At 43.1% G+C, this 25,870-nt stretch overlaps 1 protein-coding gene across 2 annotated transcripts in view; it reads right to left on the bottom strand.

Moving 5' to 3' along the window:
* BECN1 (beclin 1) overlaps positions 1–25,404 on the bottom strand; it is a 66,102-nt gene extending 40,698 nt beyond the window's left edge. Inside the window, exons 1-6 of one of the 2 annotated variants that reach the window (XM_030221475.1) lie at positions 25,334–25,404; positions 19,649–19,774; positions 15,554–15,621; positions 14,931–14,989; positions 1,772–1,862; positions 154–290 (exon numbers count right to left, since the gene is read on the bottom strand). In XM_030221475.1, coding sequence (XP_030077335.1) covers positions 154–290; positions 1,772–1,862; positions 14,931–14,989; positions 15,554–15,621; positions 19,649–19,772 — 479 coding nt within the window. In that variant the 5' untranslated portion in view covers positions 19,773–19,774; positions 25,334–25,404. Of the gene's footprint in view, positions 1–153; positions 291–1,771; positions 1,863–14,930; positions 14,990–15,553; positions 15,622–19,648; positions 19,775–25,320 lie in introns of both variants that reach the window. The other variant, XM_030221476.1, reaches the window with a different exon arrangement.
* Between the last annotated feature and the right edge of the window lie 466 nt (positions 25,405–25,870).

Raw genomic sequence — 25,870 nt, 5'->3', positions numbered from 1 at the left:
CTGCACCACTTCTTATATATTGGTGATGATATCACTGAAAACCTCAGTATCCTCTGTCTCCATCTACTGGTTGGGCATAACCTACTAATGTGGGCTGGTCTACCAGAATTAGGCAGTTTTATTGCTCATTTCTAGTTCAATATCCTTACATACTTGTAGTTCTGACATTCATTCTCAGTGATGTTGAGTTGTGTATCCAGTTGGTCCAAAAGTGTGTCTGTGCATTCCTCACACAGAGGATGGTCCACGTCAGTCTGTCCCGACATGATGTCAAAAAGATCACCAGTGACCTAACAAAAAAAACCCCCAAAACAAACAAACACTGTTACTGTTCTCAGCATATGAAATAGACTGCATATTCCAGGAACGTCCTGAACTATGCTCAAAACTACCCCTTCCCCTCCACGACCTCAGACATGGTTTGTATATAATTTAACTTGTCTGTTTTTGGATTTATGTATGTGATCTTGTGAACTGCCTAGAACTGCAGAATAGGTTATAATAAATAAATGTTTTAAACAATTAAACCAATGAGGTAGGAAAAGTATCAAACTAATACTGATCCCAGCTGTATTGTACAATCTTGTCACAAGGCAATTATCCTGATGGCACATGCCCAGAAAAGTTTTATTGCAATTCAGAAACTCTCCTAAGCATATATATTTTTAAAAGTTTCAACCGTTTCTTGTAATTAGGTTGGTTAATCACCTGCATCCCAGGCTTGCAGGCCTATCAGAACCCATTTCACCCCCTCTTCAACAGAGGAGTTTATAGAAATACAGAATATGACAGCCTTTCTTATGTGCCCACCCAATGTAAATTGGTCATCTTTAGACACTGCCCATACTCTTTGTCTAGTCTAGCTATCATCTCATCATTATGTGAAAAGAAATCCGCTGGCAGGCGGAGAACTCAAAATGCCCCACGGTAAATATAACAGTGCAGTGGGAGAACGACCAAGGATACCAAAGACAGGAAGATGTTCCTTAATAAAAGAGTTTATTTGGAGGATGAAGACTCGACACAACGTCGTGTTTCGGCCGTTAGGCCTGCATCAGGAGTCTATAAAAATATACATGTAAATATAATATAATATAAAAATGAATAAAAGAATAATGAACATATATAATAATATTACTTTCATATTAAAATATGTGTGTCGAGTCTTCATCCTCCAAATAAACTCTTTTATTAAGGAACATCTTCCTGTCTTTGCACAATCTCATCATTATGACCAAGAAATCAGAACCCAGCCCTTTTTTTTTTTTTAAAGAGCCATTACATCTGAGCCCCCTCAGGGGTCATTTTACTAAGGTGTGCTGAAAAATGGGCGGTGCTAGTGTAGGTGCGTGTTTGGGGCGTGCGCAGATCCATTTTTCAGCGCACCTGTAAAAATTGTCTTTCTAAATTTTTGCCGAAAATGGACGCGCGGCAAAATAAAAATTGGTGCGTGTCCATTTTGGGTCTGAGACCTTACTGCTGCCCATTGACTTAGCGGTAAGGTCTCACACGGTAACCGTGCGGCAATCATCTATGAATGTACAATGATAACTACCGCCCGGTTTCCACCACGCGCAGGAAAATAAAAATTATTTTCCGGTGCGGGTATCAGATGTGCGTAAAAAAACAAAATTGCCGCCCAGGCAATGCAGTAGCTGGGCGGTAACTCCAAATTGACGCATGCAGGATGCGTGTACGCGGCTTAGTAAAAGGGGCCCTAAGAGTCAGAACCATAGATTTCACCTAATGTTCACAGATGGGAGAGACTTGCCTTTAATCTTCTGCTAAGGTTCTCCATGGTTCCCCCATCAGAGGCTTCTCCGATCAAGGTAAAACTGTTTGCACTTTCTGTAGATAACATTCTTCAAAAACAAATTATTATTTTGAATGACAGCATCTCATACAAGTTGAACTGGAAATCATTACACCCCTCTTCTAATTTAGAGCATGCAGAAATATTTCACTTATAATATATGCATTGGTAGCCCTCAACATTTTTAGGGCAAACAAGGAATCAGTTCAGGGGCTCAGATGTTTTTTTAAATGGGGGGAGAGGGCACATGCCAACTATATACTCATTGGGGATCTTCGCAAATCAAGTTCAAAGATGGTCCAAGAAACAGGCAAAAATCAGGATCAAAACTATCTTGAGTTCACCTCATAGCTCTAGACATAATGCACTTTTCTTGGAAATTGAATGGGTATACATCTTATATGAATTCACATGATGATATTTTAATTCTAATTCTTATTATAAGTTGGTTTGAAATTGGAGATGTTGAAATGTACAAGCAGGACTAAGGGCCTTGTTTACTAAGGTGCGTTAGTTTTTTAACGCACCTACAATTAGTGCATGTGCTAACCGTGTGGGTGCCTATAGTGACATTGTAGGCACGTGTACACAGTTACCACATGTACATGGTTAATGTGCGTTAAAAACACTAACACACCTATAACATGGCTTAGTAAACAGGGCCCTAAATCTGCTAGAAACCTGGATGTTAAAACACAGACTGAAGTTAAAGTCAGATAAAACAAAAATTTATATGTTTTGGAAATTCATTCAATTTCATACCATCAATAATAAGAGTAGACCAGAAAAATTATGAATTGTCATCCTGTATTAAAATTTTAGGGATCCATTAAGAACATAAAGAGTAGCCATACTGGGTCAGACCAATGGTCCATCTAGCCCAGTATCCTGTTTTCAAAGTGGCCAAACCAGGTCACAAGTACCTGGCAGAATCCCAAATCGTGGCAACATTCCATACTACAAATCCCAGGGCAAACAGTTGCTTCCCATGTCTGTCTCAATAGCAGACTATGAACTTTTCCTCCAGGAACTTGTCCAAACCTTTTTAAACCCAGATATGCTAACTACTGTTACCACCTACTCCAGCAAAGAGTTCCAGAGCTTAACTAATCGTTAAGTGAAAAAATATTTCCTCCTGTTGGTTTTAAAAGTATTTCCATGTAACTTCCTTATCTGTCATTTTGGTCGCTCTTCTTTGAATCTTTTCTAATTCTGCTATATCTTTTTTTGAGATACGGCAACCAGAACTGAACGCAGTACTCAAGGTGTGGTCGCACCATGGAACGATACAGAGGCATTATAGTATTTTCACCATCCTTTTCCTAATAATTCATAGAATCCTGTTTGCTTTTTTGGCCGTCACCGTACATTTAGATAATACATTAACATTAGAATCCCAAATAAATTTAAGAAAACTTTTTTACTCTTTAGAAAATTAAGACATATGTAAATACCTTGGGGAGGATCAGTTTAAAATAATGGTTCAGTCAATTATTTTGAGTCAACTGGAATATTGTAATAATACATATTTGGGATGTTCAAAACAACTATTAAAAAGGCTCCAAACCATTTTTTAAAATGGCACGTCGTTTAATTTTCTCACTGAATAAATTTGACAGTTTATCTCAATATCAAGTTGCACTGGCTACCGACTGGTGCCGTTTCAATTGTCGTGTTTAAGACCTTATATGGCCTGGTTCCATCTTACTTTCAAGGACATTTTAAGCTAGCAAAAAATACCAGGGACTCTAGGAAAGGATAAGATAATTTTTCCCCTTCCCCTACAGGTATAAAAAGGTTGACAATCTTTGAATATTTGTTTTCTTTCCAAGCAGCTAGGTTCAGAAAATAAATTTCAACTATAATTAGATCATCTGGCTTGTACAGTGGGGGAAATAAGTATTTGATCCCTTGCTGATTTTGTAAGTTTGCCCACTGACAAAGACATGAGCAGCCCATAATTGAAGGGTAGGTTATTGGTAACAGTGAGAGATAGCACATCACAAATTAAATCCGGAAAATCACATTGTGGAAAGTATATGAATTTATTTGCATTCTGCAGAGGGAAATAAGTATTTAATCCCTCTGGCAAACAAGACCTAATACTTGGTGGCAAAACCCTTGTTGGCAAGCACAGCGGTCAGACGTCTTCTGTAGTTGATGATGAGGTTTGCACACATGTCAGGAGGAATTTTGGTCCACTCCTCTTTGCAGATCATCTCTAAATCATTAAGAGTTCTGGGCTGTCGCTTGGCAACTCGCAGCTTCAGCTCCCTCCATAAGTTTTCAATGGGATTAAGGTCTGGTGACTGGCTAGGCCACTCCATGACCCTAATGTGCTTCTTCCTGAGCCACTCCTTTGTTGCCTTGGCTGTATGTTTTGGGTCATTGTCGTGCTGGAAGACCCAGCCACGACCCATTTTTAAGGCCCTGGCGGAGGGAAGGAGGTTGTCACTCAGAATTGTACGGTACATGGCCCCATCCATTCTCCCATTGATGCGGTGAAGTAGTCCTGTGCCCTTAGCAGAGAAACACCCCCAAAACATAACATTTCCACCTCCATGCTTGACAGTGGGGACGGTGTTCTTTGGGTCATAGGCAGCATTTCTCTTCCTCCAAACACGGCGAGTTGAGTTCATGCCAAAGAGCTCAATTTTTGTCTCATCTGACCACAGCACCTTCTCCCAATCACTCTCGGCATCATCCAGTTGTTCACTGGCAAACTTCAGATGGGCCGTCACATGTGCCTTCCGGAGCAGGGGGACCTTGCGGGCACTGCAGGATTGCAATCCGTTATGTCGTAATGTGTTACCAATGGTTTTTGTGGTGACAGTGGTCCCAGCTGCCTTGAGATCATTGACAAGTTCCCCCCTTGTAGTTGTAGGCTGATTTCTAACCTTCCTCATGATCAAGGATACCCCACGAGGTGAGATTTTGCGTGGAGCCCCAGATCTTTGTCGATTGACAGTCATTTTGTACTTCTTCCATTTTCTTACTATGGCACCAACAGTTGTCTCCTTCTCGCCCAGCGTCTTACTGATGGTTTTGTAGCCCATTCCAGCCTTGTGCAGGTGTATGATCTTGTCCCTGACATCCTTAGACAGCTCCTTGCTCTTGGCCATTTTGTAGAGGTTAGAGTCTGACTGATTCACTGAGTCTGTGGACAGGTGTCTTTCATACAGGTGACCATTGCCGACAGCTGTCTGTCATGCAGGTAACGAGTTGATTTGGAGCATCTACCTGGTCTGTAGGGGCCAGATCTCTTACTGGTTGGTGGGGGATCAAATACTTATTTCCCTCTGCAGAATGCAAATAAATTCATATACTTTCCACAATGTGATTTTCCGGATTTAATTTGTGATGTGCTATCTCTCACTGTTACCAATAACCTACCCTTCAATTATGGGCTGCTCATGTCTTTGTCAGTGGGCAAACTTACAAAATCAGCAAGGGATCAAATACTTATTTCCCCCACTGTATATAGAATTCCGTCATAATATTAAAACATTTTTATTCAGGAAGCATGTACTGAATTCAGTATAGTGTTAATTAGATAGTTGAAGATTAGGATACATTTTTTATTCTGTAAACTGTTCTGAATGTTAAATGGATATTGAGGTAGGAAATAGTTTTCATAAAAATTGTAATTCCTGGGTATTAACCAGTATCTTATTTTGTAAACTGCTCTGAACTGGAAGGCTAGAGTGGGTAATAAGCTTTGTTATTATTATTAATACTAAATTTCAGGATGCAAGAGGGCCAACTCCCAAGGTTAGCTGGCAGCACTGCAACATCAAGGAATCATGTGCCTGGACTCTGTAGATATCAACAACTAACTTAAAAAAAAAAAAGACACAAGGGTCCATTATCAGACACATCAGAGAACAGTGGCAATGTCCCAATTCCCTAATCAATAACTTTAGCCCTGGCTCCCTGCAGCACATGCTGGAAACTCAAACAGGAGGTTTCATGCTAGGGAAATAAATAGAAAGAAAAGAAAAGAAGATGACACCTTTTTTATTGGACTAATTTAATACATTTTTTTTAAAGGTAACCCTTCTTCAGATCAGAAATGAGGACATATCAGAATACATCTGTGAAACATAAAAGCATTCTAATGACAGTCTCTTAGGGAAAGGCAGGGATGGGGGGTTGATGGAAAGATGGATGGATGACAGAGGGTGAAAAGCAGTATAATTTTATGGTTTATAATCAGTGGTGTGCTGGTAAATGTTTAACAACAGGCTCTCTCCCTGGTCCCCCTCTGCGCCCCTCCCCAAATTGCAGAGCTGGCTATAGCTGGGGAGAGAGCCTGGGGGGGGGGGGGGCAATGCATTCCTCCAGGAAAAAAAAATTAAATGATCCCAGGTTCCAATCTAATTCATGTTTAATGAGCGATAAAATGCCATAAATAAATAAATATAAACTTTTAATGTTGAGCACCTGATTCTCAAAGTGAACATATTCCAAACAGTATAATGAAAATAAAACGATTTTTTTTTCTACCTTCGTTGTCTGGTGACTGTTATTTTCTGAACCTAGGATCATGCTGGCCCAGTATCCGATTCTGCTGCTATCTGTCCTCTTAACTCCGGTTCCAGAGCTTCCTTTCCATTTATTTCTTTCCTTTCCTCCTTTCTTCTTCATTTCTGGTCCTCAGCTTCTGCCTATTTTCTTCATCCATGTGCAGTTTTTCTCCTCTCTTCCTTTCCCCTCATCTCATCTCCTTCCTCACTCTTCCCTCCCCTCCATCCATGTCCAGCATTTCTTCTCTCTCCCCTGCCCTCCATCCACCCATGTCCAGCAGTGACCCTCCTCTCCCCTGCCCTGCATCCACCCATGTCCAGCAGTGACCCTCCTCTCCTCTGCCCTGCATGCACCCATACCCAGCGCGACCCTCCTCTCCCCTGCCCTCCATCCACCCATGTCCAGCAGTGACCCTCCTCTCCTCTCCCCTGCCCTGCATGCACCCATACCCAGCGCGACCCTCCTCTCCCCTGCCCTCCATCCACCCATGTCCAGCAGTGACCCTCCTCTCCTCTCCCCTGCCCTGCATGCACCCATACCCAGCATGACCCTTAGTTCTCTCCCCTGGAGGCTCCATCCACCCATGCCCAGCGACTCCCTTCTCTCCCCTGCCACCCCCCTCCCGAGTTCAGCAAAGTCTCCTCCCTCCCTCCGGATCCGGTCCCTCACTGACTCCTTGTTCTTCTAATTTTTCGGGGAAGGCAGTCATACCTGCCCGCTGCCATCGCTGATTCTCCCCTGCTGCCGGTTCACGCTTCAAAATGGCCACCGAGACTTCAGCAGAAGTCTCGCGAGGCTGCCTCTGGAAGTCTCGTGGCCATTTTTAAAGCGCAAATCGGCAGCGGGGGAGAGTCAGCTGGCAGCCAATACTGCCTGCCCCGAAGAATTAAAAGGACAAGCCAGGAGTCGGTGAGGGACTGGATCCAGAGGGAAGGAGGAGAGCCAGAGCCGGCTCGCGATGTTTAACAACCGGCTCGCAAGTCGGTAGAAATTTTAACAACTGGCTCTTGCGAGCCGGCTCCAGCACACCACTGTTTATAATGTAATAGGAAACCCAGATCTTTGTTAAGTCCTGTCTGGAAGGTGTCAAAATATTTCATCATTTTAACTTCAAAGGTTTTACGTTCCTGCATGGTTTTGAAATTTCCTTTTAGTATTCTCACCATAAAGTCATTAGTCCAGTGCTCTGGTCTGGCAAAATGCTGTGTTACAGAGGTGTCACCCTAGTTAGCACTATAGTGATGTCTGTGTAGCTTGAATCTTGTCTTAAGCATTTGGCCTGTCTCTCCAATATAGCATCCTTTTTCACATTTTTTGCATTGAATAATGTAACACTACTTTTGAAGATGAGCATGTGTAGAATCCCTGTACGCTAAATGTTTTTCCCATGTGACTGTGGGGTTCTGTGATATGCGTTGGCATAGTTTGCAGCTTGATATATTGAAGGGACGAGTGCCATTCTCTTTTTCCAGTTTCTACTGAGAGCTTTCTTTTCAGTAATTTCTGTTTCAGATTAGGTGGTTGCCAGAAGGCCAGCACAGGTGGAGCTGGGAAAGCAAAGTTACTCACCTGTAGCAGATGTTCTCTGAGGACAGCAGGCCAAATATTCTCACATGAGTGACATCATCCGACAGAGCCCGGTGCAGACGCTGACTAGCGAGTTCAAGAATTTTCTAGCAGTGTCCTACCATGCATGCGCTGGTGCCTTCCTGCCCAACACGCGAGCTTGGGTCCTTCAGTCATTGTAAAAAGGTTAAGAATCCAGCTCCAAGGGAGGTGGAAGGATATGTGACAATACGTGGCCTGCTGTCCTTAGAGAACGCCTGCTACAGGTGAGTAACTCTGCTTTCTCCAAGGACAAGCAGGCCATCGTATTCTCACATGTGGGAATAACTAGCTACCAGGCTTACCAAAAAAAATGCTAGGACAATAGGTACTCAAAACATCGATGCCTATCCTGAACCAACCTTAAGTAATTTGTGTACTAGTTATGGAGGTGCAGACTGGAACAAAAAAATATTAGGCCGGGGGGTGGGGTGGTGGGGTGCAGTTAGATTCTAGACACTGAACAAGTTCTGCAAGACCGTCCGACCAAAGCGGCTGTCGCATCGGCTATCCTCCTCGGCAGTAATAAGTGAGCGTTTGGACAGATGACCACGTTGCAGATTTGCACATCTCCTCTATGGAGTCTGACCTCAAGTGGGTTACCGACTTATTCACAACTCTGACATTGTGAGCCTTGACATGACCATCTAAAGTCAGCCCAGCCTGTGCTTAAATAATGGCGATTCAATCTGCTAGCCAATTAGAAATTTTGTATTTGCTGATGGCTACCCCCATCCTGTTTGGATCACAAGAAACAAAAAGCAGGGTGGATTGTTTATGGGTTTTATGGGCTAAGACTTGCTTGCAATCTAAGGTATACAGTACACTCTTGCCAGGGTGGGTGAGTGGTTTTGGGGAAAATGCTGGAAGGACAACCAACTGACTAAGATGGAACTCCGACACTACCTTAGGAAGAAACTTAGGTTGCATGCAGAGAACTAATCTATTGTGGTGAAATTTAGTGTAAGGTGGGTCCGCTATTAGGGCTTGAAGCTCACTGACTCTGCGAGCTGAAGTGACATGGAGGGTGTAACCAAGATGGACTATTTGAAGAACCCACAGGTCAGAGGTTACAAGGAGCCACCTGTGATGGTAAAAATTCAGCCTCCCCCCAACGAAGGCCGTGACAGTTACTTGGAGTGTTGCTATGCTCTCTTGGAGCCAGTCAAAAGCTTGCCTCTGGCTTTGACTACGGCGCTGACTAGGACTTCTATAGACGTGGTTGGCGAGGCCGGGGTTGCTGGGCAGAGCGGAAAGGCAGCAGGAAACTACACCTTTAAGAGTAGTAGGATCGTCTCCTAGGCCCACTGGAAAACCTCCGGGAGGAGAAGGGTGCAGCTGGAGGGTGCTGAGACAGAGTTTGGATGGTATCCTTATGTTTCTTTATGAGGACAGCAACCTTTTCCAGTTTATCTCCAAGCAAATTGTCCCCTCGGCATGGAACATCTGCTAACCTCTCCTGAACCGCTGGTTCCAGGTTGGAGACACACAGCCATGAGAGCCCACGCATCCCCATGGCGGAGAGGCTGGATGCCACATCAAGAGAGTCATAAGCCCCTCTGGCCAGATATTTTTGACCCTCCAGCTGCTTAGTGGCAAACTGGGGAAGGTGAGCAACCTGCTCCTGTGCAAGAGAATCTGCCAGACAGAGTGTACTGTGGACTGCAATTACAGTCTCGTGTAGAGCTGGTAGGACTACATGCGGGCAATGAGAATCAAGGCCTGAAACATTTTCCTCCCAAAAAGTCTAGTGTCTGAGCCTCCTTACCTGGGGATGCCAAGGCATGAGTCCTCAAGCTCCTAGCTTGTTTGAGGGCAGATTTGACCATCAAAGAATGGAGCTCTCTCAAACCTCGCAAGATAGCTGCATAGCAAGAAGCTCGAAACGAGCTCCTCTATCCCAGGCTAACCTCGGATGCACTAACAGCGGACCAACGCTCTGGCCGAGGACCTAGGACAGGTGAGAGGCAGCGGGAGCCTGGATCAGAGCTTCTTGCTATGCAGCTATCTTGCGAGATTTGAGAAAGCTCCATTCTCTGATGGATCTCCTTTACTGAGCAGGGCTGGGGAAGAGCGCAACTACCAAAATACATAGTGGCAGACAACAGGACCTCCACACTCGAACCCCATGGCACTTGGATCCCAGTCTGACCTTGGATGCCCTAGCAGTGAACGGATGGCCAGAGTGGACACCGTGAGTCGCCAAGCGGGGCCAGATGGCTCAGCGCCACGAGGGAGGATTTCAACGGCCACTACAGCAGTCTCTCTCTCCTGGGGTGTAGCTCAGTCCTCCGAGGCAGACAGCACGTGATCGCATCTCCCCCCCCCCCCCCCCGCTTTGAAGATGCTGTGGCAACCTGGTCTCGGGGGTTGTTTGATGGAGTGAGGTGAAGTGCAGCAATCCAAAACGAAATGTCTAGAGCAACGATAGGGAGCAGCAGTAAGTACCTAAGACTGCAGGTAGCAAGTATTTTGGTAGCCACAGAGCGCCACCCTCCATCCTCCGCCTAGTGATAGACTTGCTCCCAACAGTGCTGCTGAAGTGAGACTTATACAGTATTGAACAGCCTCCTTTGACATCCATCCTTCCCTAGTATAGATTACTGCAATGTCCTATTTCTTGATATTAATCATCAATACCAGAAAAAAATACAGACTATACAGAACACAGCTGCAAGACTAATATTCAAATTCAATAGATACAAGAGCGTTTCACCCTCTCTCATCAAAATGAACTGGCTTCCCATACCTGAAAGAATCAAGTTCAAAGCTGCTTGTTTAGTTTATCAAATCGTACAGGGTTTTACATCTCAACTGCTAAGAACTGCTTCACTATGCTTGGCCCAGTTTAACAGACTGAAAGAAAAACTGATGCTAGCAATACCGTTTCATAAGGCAATCCGATATCAGATCTTCAACTCATTAATCCCTGTACTTGGAGTTACATCAAGGAACTCTTTGTCTATTGACATCAGAACAGATAATAGCTACCTTAGCTTCCGGAAGAGGCTAAAAACCTCTCTCTTCCCAAAGACTGTTTTATAACAATCCTTCTTGACAGCTACCTCCTCATATCATCCAATAGAATGTCTTAAAATGTCCTTTTGTCTCATGCATATACTTTTAACAGTTTTTGCTTCTGTTACATCTAGAATGTAAACCGCACTGAACCCTGAAAAGGGGATATTAACAGTAAACAAGAACTGATCTGAATTTGAACCGGAAGCATTCTGGATACAATGGAGATTCCCAGTTCTTCGTCAGTGCATCCTTAAAGATAGGGTGTAATGGTACCATGGCCCCCTTCCTTCCAAAGAGACTCATAGTCCAGCACAGTTAACATTTCTGCCCTAGGCTCTTCCTCAGACACTGCCCTAAGCTCTTTCTCAGTCTCTTAACTTAAATGGAGTGGCAGAAGCCATCTCCCTCACAAAACCAGTGAAAGAGACCCTCAGGTGGAGATTTTCATTTCTCTTGAGGCGGGGAGGAATCAGAAGAAATGCCATAGGACTTCTCATTCAAGAAGTAATGTGGGTCTTCCTCTGAGTCCCATGAGTGGTCCTAGTTAGACTCTTAGCCATACTCAGAGCAGGCTGAGAGAGTGTGTCTGTCTCGGCTCAAAGACACCATGTCCACGCCCTGAAGAGCACCAAGGTACATCCCTACTCTCAGACTTTCCCCGTTGAAAGTGGCACTGTATGCGTCGATGGTACCCATTGAGGCACCAGCACTGAAGATGTCTGGTGCCTCAAGGGAGACATGGAAGGAGCCTCAGGGAGAAGCTGGGGCTGATCCACAACTGCTGCAAGCACCCTTGATGCTCGAATGGACTGCTGTTGCTGCAGCATCAGCACCAGCTCCTCCCTGAGCATGACTTGGAACCACTCGCTCATTGAAGATAGGTATCGGCAAAAGCAGGGGAACTGGGAGGCAATCTAAGAAAGCGTTGGTGTTGAACCGGTAGTGTTCCCAGCACTGTGCATTGAAGAAGACCGATGCTTGTGTTTCTTGGGCTTCCCACGATGCTCGGCATCACGAGTGCCGACATCAAACCCATACATGCCCTTGGTGTTGGATCCGATGCGGATTGGTCTCGGGGCCTCCTCTCAACACACAATGTTGAGAGAGGTGGAGACCTTTTCACTCAGTTCTACATCTATGCGGATGATGTGCAGCTACTCATACCCATTGAACCTGACTTACCTACAAGATTTAAATAAACTGATTACCTAACATCAATTCAAGAATGGGCTAAGCACAACAAACTTTGCCTGAACCCAAGTAAAACTGAGCTTCTCTGGGTCCCTAACACAAGTGGATACATACCTGACATCAAAATCCCTTCTGGGAAGTATGAACTCCCCCTCAAATCACAAGTCAGGAACCTTGGAATACAGCTAGACTCAACACCTAGACTCTGATTCCCCAAACCCAAGCAACCTTCAAGAGCTGCTTCTACTATTTGCGACAGCTACACTGCCTCTCTCCTTACATTGAGAAGGCAAATCTTATCCCAGTTGTGCATGCCATGGTAACATCAAGACTGGATTACTGCAATGCACTATACAATGGTCTGACTACAAAGGGCCTGCACCAGGTCCCGTTGATTCAGAATGCAGCAGCAAGACTCATAGAAGGTTGCAAGTGACGTGACCACATCACAGCATTTTTGCAAACACTTCACTGGCTACCAGTACAATACAGGGCTAAATTTAAAACTCTATGTCTGATCTTCAAGGCCCTGAATGGCCCCAAGTACCTGAAGAATAGGATGATCCTCCACACAACACCAAGGACACTAAGGTCCTCCCAAGGACTTTCACTAACTACACCCTCTCCAAAAGACATTACACAAAGTGATACCCGCAAGTGAGCCTTCTCTGGAGTAGCCCCCACACTCTGGAATTCATTGCCTGAAAGGCTCCACTTAACACAAGACTATCTCTACTTCAGGAAGCAGGTGAAAGCTTGGCTCTTCAACCAAGCTTTTAACGGAAGAAGTAACTAACTCGTTAGTCTCACTCACACACACAAGGATTGACTCGGGCTGCACATACTGCAGCGAGACATGTTTATCCACTCCTACCCTAGCTGAGATAATATTTAACCATCTCTCTGACCTCATGTGCAACTTTCTTCAAATCAGTCACCTTACTTTCTAACTCTTCCTACTTTCTTACCCATCTATATGTTACAACTTTGCCTTACCCTTCACTACCAATTATAATGTTCTATTACGTATAGTGTTGTCACTGCAAGTAGTATACCATGCCATACTTTGTATTGTTAGTTGAATATTTTTACTGCTTTAATTGCCTATTGCTCATGTTTGATCTATTCTTACTGTACACCGCCTTGAGTGAATTCCTTCAAAAAGGCGGTAAATAAATCCTAATAAATAACTAATGCTGGTGGCACTCCCAGTGAATGTAGAAGCCTTGGCAGCCATTGAGGTCGATACAGCGGTCTTCAAGGAGCCAAAACATTTCTCCTGTTGGACCTACCATGCCCAATGTGTCTGTCCTTAGATGTGTTTTTAAACAGAGAGAACAAGAATTAGGCTCATGATTAGGTCCAAGTCACCTGATGCACCAAGAGTACAGGTCCATCACAGAAGTCACCCGATTGCATTGGGTGCACCTCTTGAAGCCACTGGAGGTCTTCTGAAACATTGAAAAAAGCATCCCGAACAAAATAAACTCCTCAATTTTGAACAGAAAAAGGGGCAGTGCTCAAACTGAGGTCAGGTACAGACCCAGCAGGTCATGAAAACTAAAGGAAAAGTGCTAAAATCTACTAAAATAAAAGGAAATACACGGAAGAAGGGATAACAAAAAATGCCTAAAAAAAATATGAGGAAGGGAAAAAAGGAACCACATGGGACAGCACTACAAAAAAGAAGAAAAATACATGCCACAAGCACAGTGACGCATCCTCCCAGCTCCACGGAAAAACGAAGACCAAGGGACCCGAGCTTGTGCATCAGGTAGAAGGTACCAGCACAAACGCCGTGGGAAGCTACCAGAAAATTCTTGAACTCGCTAGTCAGCGTCTCCACTGGGCTCTGTCGGATGACATCACCCACATGTGATAATATGACAGCCTCTTCTCCTCGGAGAATCTCTCTTTCAGAGATTCATCCTCCTGGAATAGTAGCTGTAGATCTTTTGTGATTGTTCTCAATTTTTACTGTCTCTGGATTGTATGTCACTACAAGGGGCATTCTCTCTTTGGTTTTCTTTTCTTTGTACTGCAGTAGGTTTTCTCTGGGTATTTTGAGGGAAGAGACAATCTTCTGGCAGATTTGGGGGTTGTATCCTTTCTGTTTGAAGGATTCAGTCAGGATTTTGAGGTGTTTATCTCTGTCTCTTGGGTCGCAGCAGATGCAGATCATGTGGCTTGGCTATGTATAATGGATTTGTTTTTTTTAAGTGAAGGGTGGCAGCTGGAATTGTGGACATGGCTGTATCTGTCAGTCAATGCTAACAAAATTAAAGTGGAAGTGAGGAAAACAGAAACTCACAGACAAGGAACAGGCAAAACAAGAGAAAGTGAGGTGCTTAACTAAAGGCAAAAGTCAGTTTATAGTATCGTCACACAGCTTCTTGAGAGCATCATGTTCCTGTACTGCAGCAGACCATATACTGTGTTGTACATCAGTACGTTTGATAGGAATGTGCACAGGTGAAAAACTCAGTTCCTTTGGCTTTTTTTTTCCTCTCTTGATTTTTGAGTGTTTCCCCCCCCCCCCCCCCCCCCGCCAGTTTGTCTCATGCATTTGTTTTAACAACTTTAATCCTTTAAATGTTCATTACAACTTTTTAAACACATACAAAATCGATAATGCGCATAATCAAATTAATGTGCATGGAAAGAGTTTTGGCATATTAATGAACCAAATGCAGTCTATTGAATAGACAATCCTAACCCTTGACCTTACAATTTGTGGCATATCAGTGAAACTTAAAGGATAAAAAAAACCTACCTAGCTGGAGGAATGTATCTTCTGGATATGCCATCCTGTCTATTTTCTGTAAATGTTTCCTTTAAAAAATTTAAGAAAAAACCCCCAGTGAATTGGCAATAAGATGAAGCTTCTCTGTTACAATTCTCAGTTTTTGTATACAGCTGAACATGATAAATGGGTACTGGTGTAGCAGTCAGAATTTGAGACTCACAGCTGATTTACCTATCAGTCTATTTGGGGCAGGATGGGAGTGAGGGAAGAGGGGTGAAGTTTTTCACCCAGTTTGAAAGCATGGGGTGGGAGGTGAAGGAAAATATATTTGCTATGGTTGGGACAGGACCAGATTAAGATCTTGTCACCATAGCAATACTAGACAGCAGACCCCAGAGATCAGGGGGTGGGGGAGTTTGTAAAGGATCCCAAAGACTGAACTGAAAAAAAAGAGGAACACAGTAGCGCCTCTCTGAGGCAGTGCATGCACATGGCCCTAAAGTAAGTAGAAGAAGGCTCCTCTACAGCCTATATATTTGGTGCCTTCAAAATTTGGCACCTTTAGCAGCTGCTTAAATCAGAACCATAGAACAGAAGCAGTATCTTTTCTGCTAGGCCTCTGCAATGAAGAAACAAAATGAAGACTTTACCTCAATTGAACTGCTCTCTTCTTCATTCGTCTCCCCTGGTTTAATATGCGCTGTAGAAACCAAAGGAGCTAAAACCAAAAGAATACAAATATATCAATACTGTAAATATCCTTAAGTCCGCTCCTCTCCCCAATTTCCAAATCTGAGCAATCCTCATATAGAAGATATTTAAATGATCACATTTATACTCATTAAAATGCCTGGCAACAATAGGGGTCCTGTTTACTAAGACACGCTAACGTTTTTAGAACGTGCTAAAATTTAGCACGGGCTGCTAGACACCCATATATTCCTATGTTCCTTTACACGACACCATCTCTATGTGGATTTTAACTGATCTGCTTGAACAACTTACATAGGACTCCTTTTACTAAGCTGTGGGAAAAATGGCCCTGCTGTAGCAGCAGGGGTCGTTTTTCCCGCACGCCAGGGCTCTTTTTACCGCAACGGGTAAAAAGCTCCTTAAAAAATGATCGTGTGGGGGGGGGGGGGGGGGGGGGGTGAGAGGAAGCACTTACCACCACCCAGTGAGGTGGCGGTAAAGGCTCCTGCGGTAACCGGGAAGTGTGCAGCGACGCGTAGGAGGTTTCAAAAGAGGGATAAGTCCTTTAATTGTATGAATCTCGTACATCAATCTTTCATCACTGACCCAATGTGGGCCGTGTTTCGGGGGTCTATGTTAAACAAAAATCAAAATGCAATTCATATACTATTAAAAATTTTTTAAGGTACTCAAGGCGGCAGCCACATTGGGCCGGCAGCAGTTCCGAGTTAGCGTGCGGTAAGCCCATGCTGGGCTTACCAACGCTTTCTAAAAGGGCCCCATAAAGTACCACATACCATGTAAAATGAGTTTATCTTTTTGGGCAGACTGGATGGACCGTCTAGGTCTTTATCTGCTGTCATTTACTATGTTATGTTACATGAATTCCTATAAAACTCCTTAATATCTTCAAGTGTTTGGGTTTTTTTTTCTACATAACCATACAGTGAATGCGTCCCGTATTTAAAACAAAACTTTTGGCATTAAGTCTCGAAGACTGGATCACACCAATTTCTCATTAAAATCGTTTTAACCTCTCACAGCTCTCTCTACAACATCTTGTAACAAAATATATATTATTCAGCCTGTGGCGACATTAGTCTCGATCCCTTTACAATAAAAGGGGAAAGTTATCAACATGGGCTAAGGCTAAGATGGGTTATTTCACCACTAACTTGTGCCCTTTTAGCACAGGTCTCATTTTATACAATGAGGCCTACTTAATTGGGGTTATCGGTAAAATAACCCATCTAACGGTAGCCCACGTTGATAACCCCCACTTAATTATAGAAAAAAGAAATGTCTCTACAAATTGAAATTGCTGCTACATGTACGTAAGTATTGCCACACTGGGACAGACCAATAGTCCATCAAGCCCAGCATCCTGTTTCCAACAGTGGCCAATTCAGGCCACAAATATCCCCAAAAAAGATCCCCCAAAAAAGATCCCCCAAAAAAGCTCAATACAGAAATAAGCAGTGGATTTTCCACAAGTCAATTTAGTAATGGACTATGGACTTTTCCTTTAGGAAGCCGTCCAGACCCTTTTTAAACTCCGCTAAGCTAACCGCCTTTAGCACAATCTCTGGCAACAAATTCCAGAGTTTAATTATACATTGAGTGAAGAAATAGTTTTTGATTCATATTAAATTTATATGTAATAATTAAATGTAATAAAAGTGAGCCAAGTTTAGAGCAATCAAGCCACTATGATATTTATTTTATTTATTTTTGTTACATTTGTACCCCGTGCTTTCCCACTCATGGCAGGCTCAATGCGGCTTACATGGGGCAATGGAGGGTTAAGTGACTTGCCCAGAGTCACAAGGAGCTGCCTGTGCCTGAAGTGGGAATCGAACTCAGTTCCCCAGGACCAAAGTCCACCACCCTAACCACTAGGCCACTCCTTCACTGATAAGGATGACGTTGGCTCTTTAGCATTGGCGGAATGAGGCATTATGACATCACAATATCAGCTCCATTACCAGAGACTGAAACTCTTCACACTAAGGGGTAAAGTTATAAATGGGGGCTATATTTTACCACTAACTCAAGCTATTTTACCATAGGTCCCATTTTATGAAGTGAGACCTAGTTACTAATAACAGGTTAACAGTTAAAAAAAACAAAAAAACAAAAACCCACATCTTAACGGAAGCCCACTTTACAGAATTACCCCTTAGGGGGAAGTTATCAGGGAGCCACGAAAATAGTGTCAGTCTAGCCTTTTACGTGCATACATCTATTTATTTCTATTTATTCATATATTTCTCAGGTTTGATATACCACGAATTGTATGTGGTGCTGCTAAATTATAGAATACCAACTAGCAGAACAGTACATGCTACTTCAGTATACACTTTGCTGTTGGGTGTGTGTGGAGTTTGGAGACAGTGCGCAAGTACGCACACAAATTATAGAATTCTAATGTATTGTATATACTCAAATATAAACCCAGACAACATTTTTCTCCTAACAAAAAAAAATGGGGGGGGGGGGGGGGGGAGGGGAATATAAACTCTAATATAAACCAACTAATATATTCCAACATTTCTCCCCTTACCAACCTCTCCAGGGCCAGTTTACGTTGACACAAAAAGCATCGTGGTCGGCCGGTATGAGGCCTTGATCGTCTGTACATGCTTAAGGGACCCTTGCTGGACAACCGCGATGCTTTTTGTGGCAACGTCAGCTGACCCGGGAGAGGGTAGTAAGGGGAGAAATCCTCAACACTGTGTGTGTGAGGGGGGGGGGGGGGGGGGGAAGGGGAAGGCTCAAATTTAAACCGAGACATGATTCTTAATGGGGTTTTTGTGGAAACAATTTTTGGTTTATATTAATACTAGTAAAAAAGCCCCGTTTCTGATGCAAATGAAATGGGGGCTAGCAATGTTTTCTTCTGTGTGTGTGTCCCTGCCCTCTCTCCCCTCCCCCCTCTGAGTCCTTCACTGTTACAGAGCCAGCGATTTGATTTTGTGCTTTGCTGTCCCCTCCCCCCTCTGAATCCTTCACTGTTACAGAGCCAGCGATTTGATTTCGTGCTCTGCTGTTTTCCTTCACTGACTGTGTTACAGAGAGGGCGGGGCAGACACTCATAGGGAAACCGGATATCTCGCCCCCTTCACACTTCCGGCTGGAGGATTCATAGAACGTTGGTGTTGCCTTTTATATAGAGAGATTTGAGTATATACAATATGTGTATTGTGCTAACAGCTAGGCTAACATCTAGTTAAGCTCTGAAACTCTTTCAAAAGCAGTTAGAGTACCTGGGTTTAAAAAAAGGTTTGAACAAATTCCTGGAGGAAATGTCCATAGTCTGCTATTGAGACAGACATGGGAAGCAACTGCTTGCCCTGGGATTTTTAGAATGTGTTGCTATTCTGAGATTCTGCATGGAATCTTGTCACTCCTTAGGATTCCAGAATCTTGCTATTCTTTGGGGTTCTACATGGAACGTTGCCATGATTTGGGTTTCTGCCAGGTACTTGTGACCTGGCTTGGACACTGTTTGGAAAACAGGATATTGAGCTAGATGGACCATCGGTCTGACCCAGAATGGCTACTCTTATGTTCTTATGAGTATTTACACCAGTTCCAAGGCACTTTAATTTATAGAATAGGCTTAAAATAAGCACAATAAATAGCCTAGGTACATCTAAGGTGCTACACATGTTTCTAAGTGTCCTTTTCTTCTCAAATTCATGTCTAGCTTTACCAGTCTAATAGCTTACTACTTTGTTCCAAAACTCTTTCTTCAAATCAACAGCTTGACCATCGTTATTCAGCTGGCCACATGTATGCTTCTCAGTGATTACACTGTATCGAATGTTGGGATCTGAAAGGCCCTAGATCTAAATTATTCTTAGATGAGAAAAATGTTGAAAATCTTAAGTCATAAAAGGCCACACCCTAAAGTTTTGTTCCAACTGTGCCTGTCATGATACTCTCCCCATCCTTCCCCAACATGTCTTGAAAACATGGCATGCAAGCACAAACATAAAAGTTATTAGGCAAACAGAAACACAGATCTCCCACAGACTAACTCGCCTTACCTGTCAGCTCTTGGATGGCAACTTTGTCTAGGATTTTGAAGGAGGGATCCAGCTTCAGTGGCTGGCTGCATCTTTGGCATACAAAACTCACCTGCGTGGTGGAGCTAGACCTGGATCCCTCCATACCTGTAGGAGAAGAACCAATTCCATTACACAATAACCCCGTTAACACCAATGCAAAAGGCATATTCTGTTTCACACAACCAAACATAGGCACTGACGCCAAACACGCCCAAAAGATCCATCTGTGTTCATTTCAAGGAAAAAAAATGTTTTTCTGGATTTGAAGGCTCAGGCGCTGTATAGCTTTTACTACAAGAAACAATACAGAGAGGAGGTTTCAAAAGCGGGATTGTATGAATCTTGTACATCAATCTTTCATCACTGACCCAACGTGGGCTGTGTTTCGGCGTACAGCACCAGCATCAGCGGTCTATGTTAAACAAAAATCAAAATGCAATTCATATACTGTAAACCAAATACATTTAAGAAATTAACATCTTAATGAAGCCTTAGAAAACAATATACATATATAATGTGACCATGCATAAAAAAACAGCCTTGATGTGTCAGGATAAACTGTCATAGATAAGACGTAAGATACTTGAATATAGAGAGACGTGCGTTTTTAAAACGTCAGCTGTTGCAGCTAAAAGAAAAAAAAATCCAGATATTCCATGCCAGTATCCAGATAGGGTAGTTAGTGCTGGCCTTATCCATATAGCTAACTTTATCTAGCTGGTATAGCTATCAACGATACCAAATAACTCTGGAGGCCACCTTGCTCCACCCACAGCCCACCTTGTTACTAGCTAGATAGTGCAGAGGCCCTGTAAGCATAGTACTGCTGAATATCCTGAAGCATTCCTGGGGCAGGGGATAGGGGTTTGCATTTATATGTATACTTTATGAAATATGCAAGTGTATAACCAGCAGAAGAAAGGAGGTGTTGATGCCCCTCTACAAATCGTTGGTGAGGCCCCAACTGGAGTATTGTGTTCAGTTTTGGAGGCAGTATCTGGCTAAAGATGTAAAAAGACTGGAAGCGGTGCAAGAAAAGCTACAAAAATGGTATGGGATTTGCGCTGCAAACTGTACGAGCAGAGACTTGCCAATCTGAACATGTATACTTTGGAGGAAAGGAGAAACAGGAGTGACATGATACAGATGTTCAAATATTTGAAAGGTATACAGCGCGGGGTACAAATGTAATAAATAAATAAAATTTTAATGTATTTATAAATGACCTAGAGATGGGAATAACTAGTGAGGTAATTAAATTCGCCGATGACACAAAATTATTCAGGGTCGTCAAGTCGCAGGAGGAATGTGAACGATTACAGGAGGACCTTGCGAGACTGGGAGAATGGGCGTGCAAGTGGCAGATGAAGTTCAATGTTGACAAGTGCAAAGTGATGCATGTGGGTAAGAGGAACCCGAATTATAGCTACGTCTTGCAAGGTTCCGCGTTAGGAGTTACGGATCAAGAAAGGGATCTGGGTGTCGTCGTCGATGATACGCTGAAACCTTCTGCTCAGTGTGCTGCTGCGGCTAGGAAAGCGAATGGAATGTTGGGTGTTATTAAGAAGGGTATGGAGTCCAGGTGTGCGGATGTTATAATGCCGTTGTATCGCTCCATGGTGCGACCGCACCTGGAGTATTGTGTTCAGTACTGGTCTCCGTATCTCAAAAAAGATATAGTAGAATTGGAAAAGGTACAGCGAAGGGCGACGAAAATGATAGTGGGGATGGGACGACTTTCCTATGAAGAGAGGCTGAGAAGGCTAGGGCTTTTCAGCTTGGAGAAGAGACGGCTGAGGGGAGATATGATAGAAGTGTATAAAATAATGAGTGGAATGGATCGGGTGGATGTGAAGCGACTGTTCACGCTATCCAAAAATACTAGGACTAGAGGGCATGAGTTGAAGCTACAGTGTGGTAAATTTAAAACGAATCGGAGAAAATTCTTCTTCACCCAACGTGTAATTAGACTCTGGAATTCATTGCCGGAGAACGTGGTACGGGCGGTTAGCTTGACGGAGTTTAAAAAGGGGTTAGATAGATTCCTAAAGGACAAGTCCATAGACCGCTATTAAATGGACTGGAAAAATTCCTCATTTTTAGGTATAACTTGTCTGGAATGTTTTTACGTTTGGGGAGCGTGCCAGGTGCCCTTGACCTGGATTGGCCACTGTCGGTGACAGGATGCTGGGCTAGATGGACCTTTGGTCTTTCCCAGTATGGCACTACTTATGTACTTATGTACTTATTAATTAATCTGCAAACAAACCTTTTCTGGAGATGGGAAGGTGGTAGAACTAGAGGACATGAATTAAGGTTGAAGGGAGGCAGACTCGGGAATAATGTCAGGAAGTATTTTTTCATGGAGAGGATGGTAGATACTTCCATGGGAGGTGGTGATGAAAACGTTAATGGAATTAAAAAATGCGTGGGATAAACACAAAGGAATCCTGTTTAGAAGGAATGGATCCACAGAAGCTTAGCGGAGATTGGGTGGCAATACCGGTAATTGGGAAGCAAAACCAGTACTGGGAAGACTTCTACGGTCTATGCCTTGATCGTGACTGAATAGATATGGATGGGCTCGAGCGTAAATTTTAAGGGGCTTCGATGTTAGCTTCAGAACTTTTAGTACAAGAACAGTGCTGGGCAGACTTCAACAGTCTGTGCCCTGAGAATGGCAAGGACAAATCAAACTCGGGTATACATATAAAGTATTGCATACCATGTAAAATGAATTTATCTTGTTGGGCAGACTGGATGGACCGTACAGGTCTTTATCTGCTGTAATTTACTACATTAAGCACATGTGCTCAGCTTCCAGTACTGAATATGTTTGCTTGATACGGAAACACTCTTATCCATGTGAGGAAGAAGAGAGTGGGGGGGGGGGGGGGGGGGGGGAAGATATACGCACTGATGAATGATGGATGTCAAATTATCACATGCTGCCTTGAACCATGTAAGCTCAACATCTCTTTGCTAGAAAATCATAACCAGACATTTCAAGAGATGTGGCTAGCCAAACAGAAAGGAAGTATCAACCTGAAGATTTTAGACACATTCTGTACAGTCAAAACACATGAAAAATCATCTGAAGTCATGCAGGAATACCCTATGACTTGAAATTTTGTGACTCAACAGCTTCCTGCAGTGGTAGGAAAAGATTGGACCACTTGGAAGACCTTAAACCGCCTCTGCACCCAAGTGAGCAGGTCAAGAGTCAGTCTCAGCTGGCTAGGCCATTTTGATCATTATCTGCCATCATGTACTATGTTACTATGAACTGACACAGCCAACTAGGGGTAATCTACAAACTTGAGACCTCTGACAGACCATGCAAGGATCTTACAGAGGCTAAATCTGGAGTGCTGAAATGATCATCAGTGGAAAGAAATATGAAGAATTAAGCTTCCAGTAAATAGCTAAACTCTCTCTGCTGTCTGGTCCACATACAGCAAAAATTTCTTGTTAGTATTGGAAGGATTCCTGCCCAATTCCTAGACAAGCAATTATTCAAGATCAGATCTTCTCTAACAAAAGAACTTTATTAAGGCACAGAGACAAGACAGAATCAACAATACTGGTATTCACATTACACTTTTGCAGATGAACATTGAAAATAAACACCAAGTGGCATCTTACAAACGATGCAGTCTCAAGTAGAAACCGAGGGAGTAATTCTATAAAAGAATTTGCTAACATGTAAATGGCACATACGTAAATGCCAAAAATCTGGTATGTGCTATTCTGTAAATATGTGCATAGCTTACAAAGCGTGTATTTTACAGGTGGATGTAGAACACTATAAATCATACACTATCTCCAGTATTTAGGTGAGAATGATGACACCAGCTCTGTGGCTGGCATAACTGTATCAGGAACCAAAAGGTAACTGAACACAAAACAAGTCCCACGGGTTAGAAGCAGGAAAAGGAAGAATGCTTGACAAGCGATGGGATAAACAAACAAACTTTATTGCTACAATATATAAAACTCGACATGGCACCGTGTTCGGCACTCTAGTGCCTGCCTCAGGAATCCAACAATGTTCTGTAAGACTAAGAGTAATGCAGTCAAGTTCAACAATGTTTGATGGTCTTTAAAAAGACCGTGCATGAATAGATACTGCACTTTCCAAACATTAAAAGGTGCTTAAGTTGAAGATGCTGCCAGGACGTGCTGCACTGAGAACAATCTATGCCTTTGGAGAAGAGACGGCTGAGGGGAGACATGATAGAGGTATATAAAATAATGAGTGGAGTGGAACAGGTGGATGTGAAGCGTCTGTTCACGCTTTCCAAAAATACTAGGACTAGGGGGCATGCGATGAAACTACAGTGTAGTAAATTTAAAACAAATCGGAGAAAATTTTTCTTCACCCAACGTGTAATTAAACTCTGGAATTCGTTGCCGGAGAAAGTGGTGAAGGCGGTTAGCTTAGCAGAGTTTAAAAAGGGGTTGGACGGTTTCCTAAAGGACAAGTCCATAAACCGCTACTAAACGGACTTGGAAAAATCCAAAATTCCAGGAATAACATGTATAGAATGTTTGTACGTTTGGGAAGCTTGCCAGGTGCCCTTGGCCTGGATTGGCCGCTGTCGTGGACAGGATGCTGGGCTCGATGGACCCTTGGTCTTTTCCCAGTATGGCATTACTTATGTACTTATGTACTTTGTAAAAAAATAAAGGTCAGCCATAATAATAGGACTTGTGTACAAAAGAATGGATTTTTAAAAAGACACAGGAAGGGAACAGAAGCCAACGAAGATGGCGAAACAGTGAAGTGACATGATCAAACCAATTTCTGTGATAAGAAGCCTTGCAAATGAATTATGCAAGGTTTGAAGATAATTGAGTTGGTAACGCTATACCAGCTTAAACAGAGTTACAGTAATCCAGAGGTAAAATCAGAAGAGAATGAATAAGATTGTGGAGAATAGTGAAATAAAGATAGCCATGTATAGAATAGTTTCCATAGCACAATGAAGCCCTATTTTTGCCACACTGAGTATCTGTTGTTGAAACAATAAATGGGAGTCAATAATGACCCCTCAAAAAGGATTAAAAGTCAGACTAAACAAACAAAGGATAGACAAAGCTGAGGCAATGCACCTATCCCAGACACACACACCAGCATATACTCTCTCTCAAATACACACAACCATACACTGACAGACATACACATTCACACTGTCTCTGTCACACATTAACATATACTGTCTCTCACTCTCTCAAACACACACACAGACATATTCACACTCTGACACATTCTCTGTCACACACACTAATTGCAGACATGCTCACACTCTGTCTGTCACCTATACTCTCTCAAATACACACACAAACCTATACTGGCTCTTCTGACATATACAAACGTATAATCTCTCAGAAACTCTATCAAACAGACATACACTCTATACTGGCTCTGACATACACAGAAATTAACACTCTGTCATACTGACTAACACACACACACTCTCTCTCAGATACACACACATAACAACCATGCACCACCCCCGGCCATACAGAGTGACACAAACTAGCACATAGTCTCTCAAAGACACACACACGCTAACACATTTACAGTAACTGACAGACACAATCAACTTGTGCTGCAGTTCAGGTGTCAGGTGATCCCTTCCCCTCCCCCGCTCCTCTCACCCGCACAAGCAACCACTGCTCCCGCTCGCCTGCCCGTGCTCTTCTCTTCTGGTGATTCCTCCGGATTGCCGTACAGGTCTCCCGCCTCCAGGCCTTTCCCATTGGCTGCGGCCCCACACTGTCTGCGGAACACTAGGTTCCTCCCGCGTAGGATTGGTCGCTGGCTGGCATACGTCATCAGGAAGATCAACGAGACGGGAGGAGTCGCTGACGTCACAAATTTCTCTTCCGCTTCCCTCAGACTGTGACAGAGGATGATGGAGATTTTAGGACGACGGGAAGTCCAGAAAGTTAAATTACTTCCCTGTTTCTTTTTTTTTTTTTTTAATATTGTATTGAGTATAATTACAAAAATATGTACTTAAATTCAGGTATAAACAAGTCACAAATGTATAATAGGAACAAGAACAGTACAACAAATAGTTGTACAGAGAAAGAATATCCTATCCAGGATGAAAGTATAAATATTCACGGATTGCAGTGGCTGACCTTTGTGAGTTATTTACTAGATAAATAATTATCCAAAGTTTTCCATCT

Source organism: Microcaecilia unicolor, chromosome 12, assembly GCF_901765095.1.
Source record: "Microcaecilia unicolor chromosome 12, aMicUni1.1, whole genome shotgun sequence".
Lineage (NCBI taxonomy): Eukaryota > Metazoa > Chordata > Amphibia > Gymnophiona > Siphonopidae > Microcaecilia > Microcaecilia unicolor.
The sequence above is the reverse complement of the archived record's forward strand: the minus strand, read 5'-3'. Positions and strand labels throughout refer to the sequence as shown.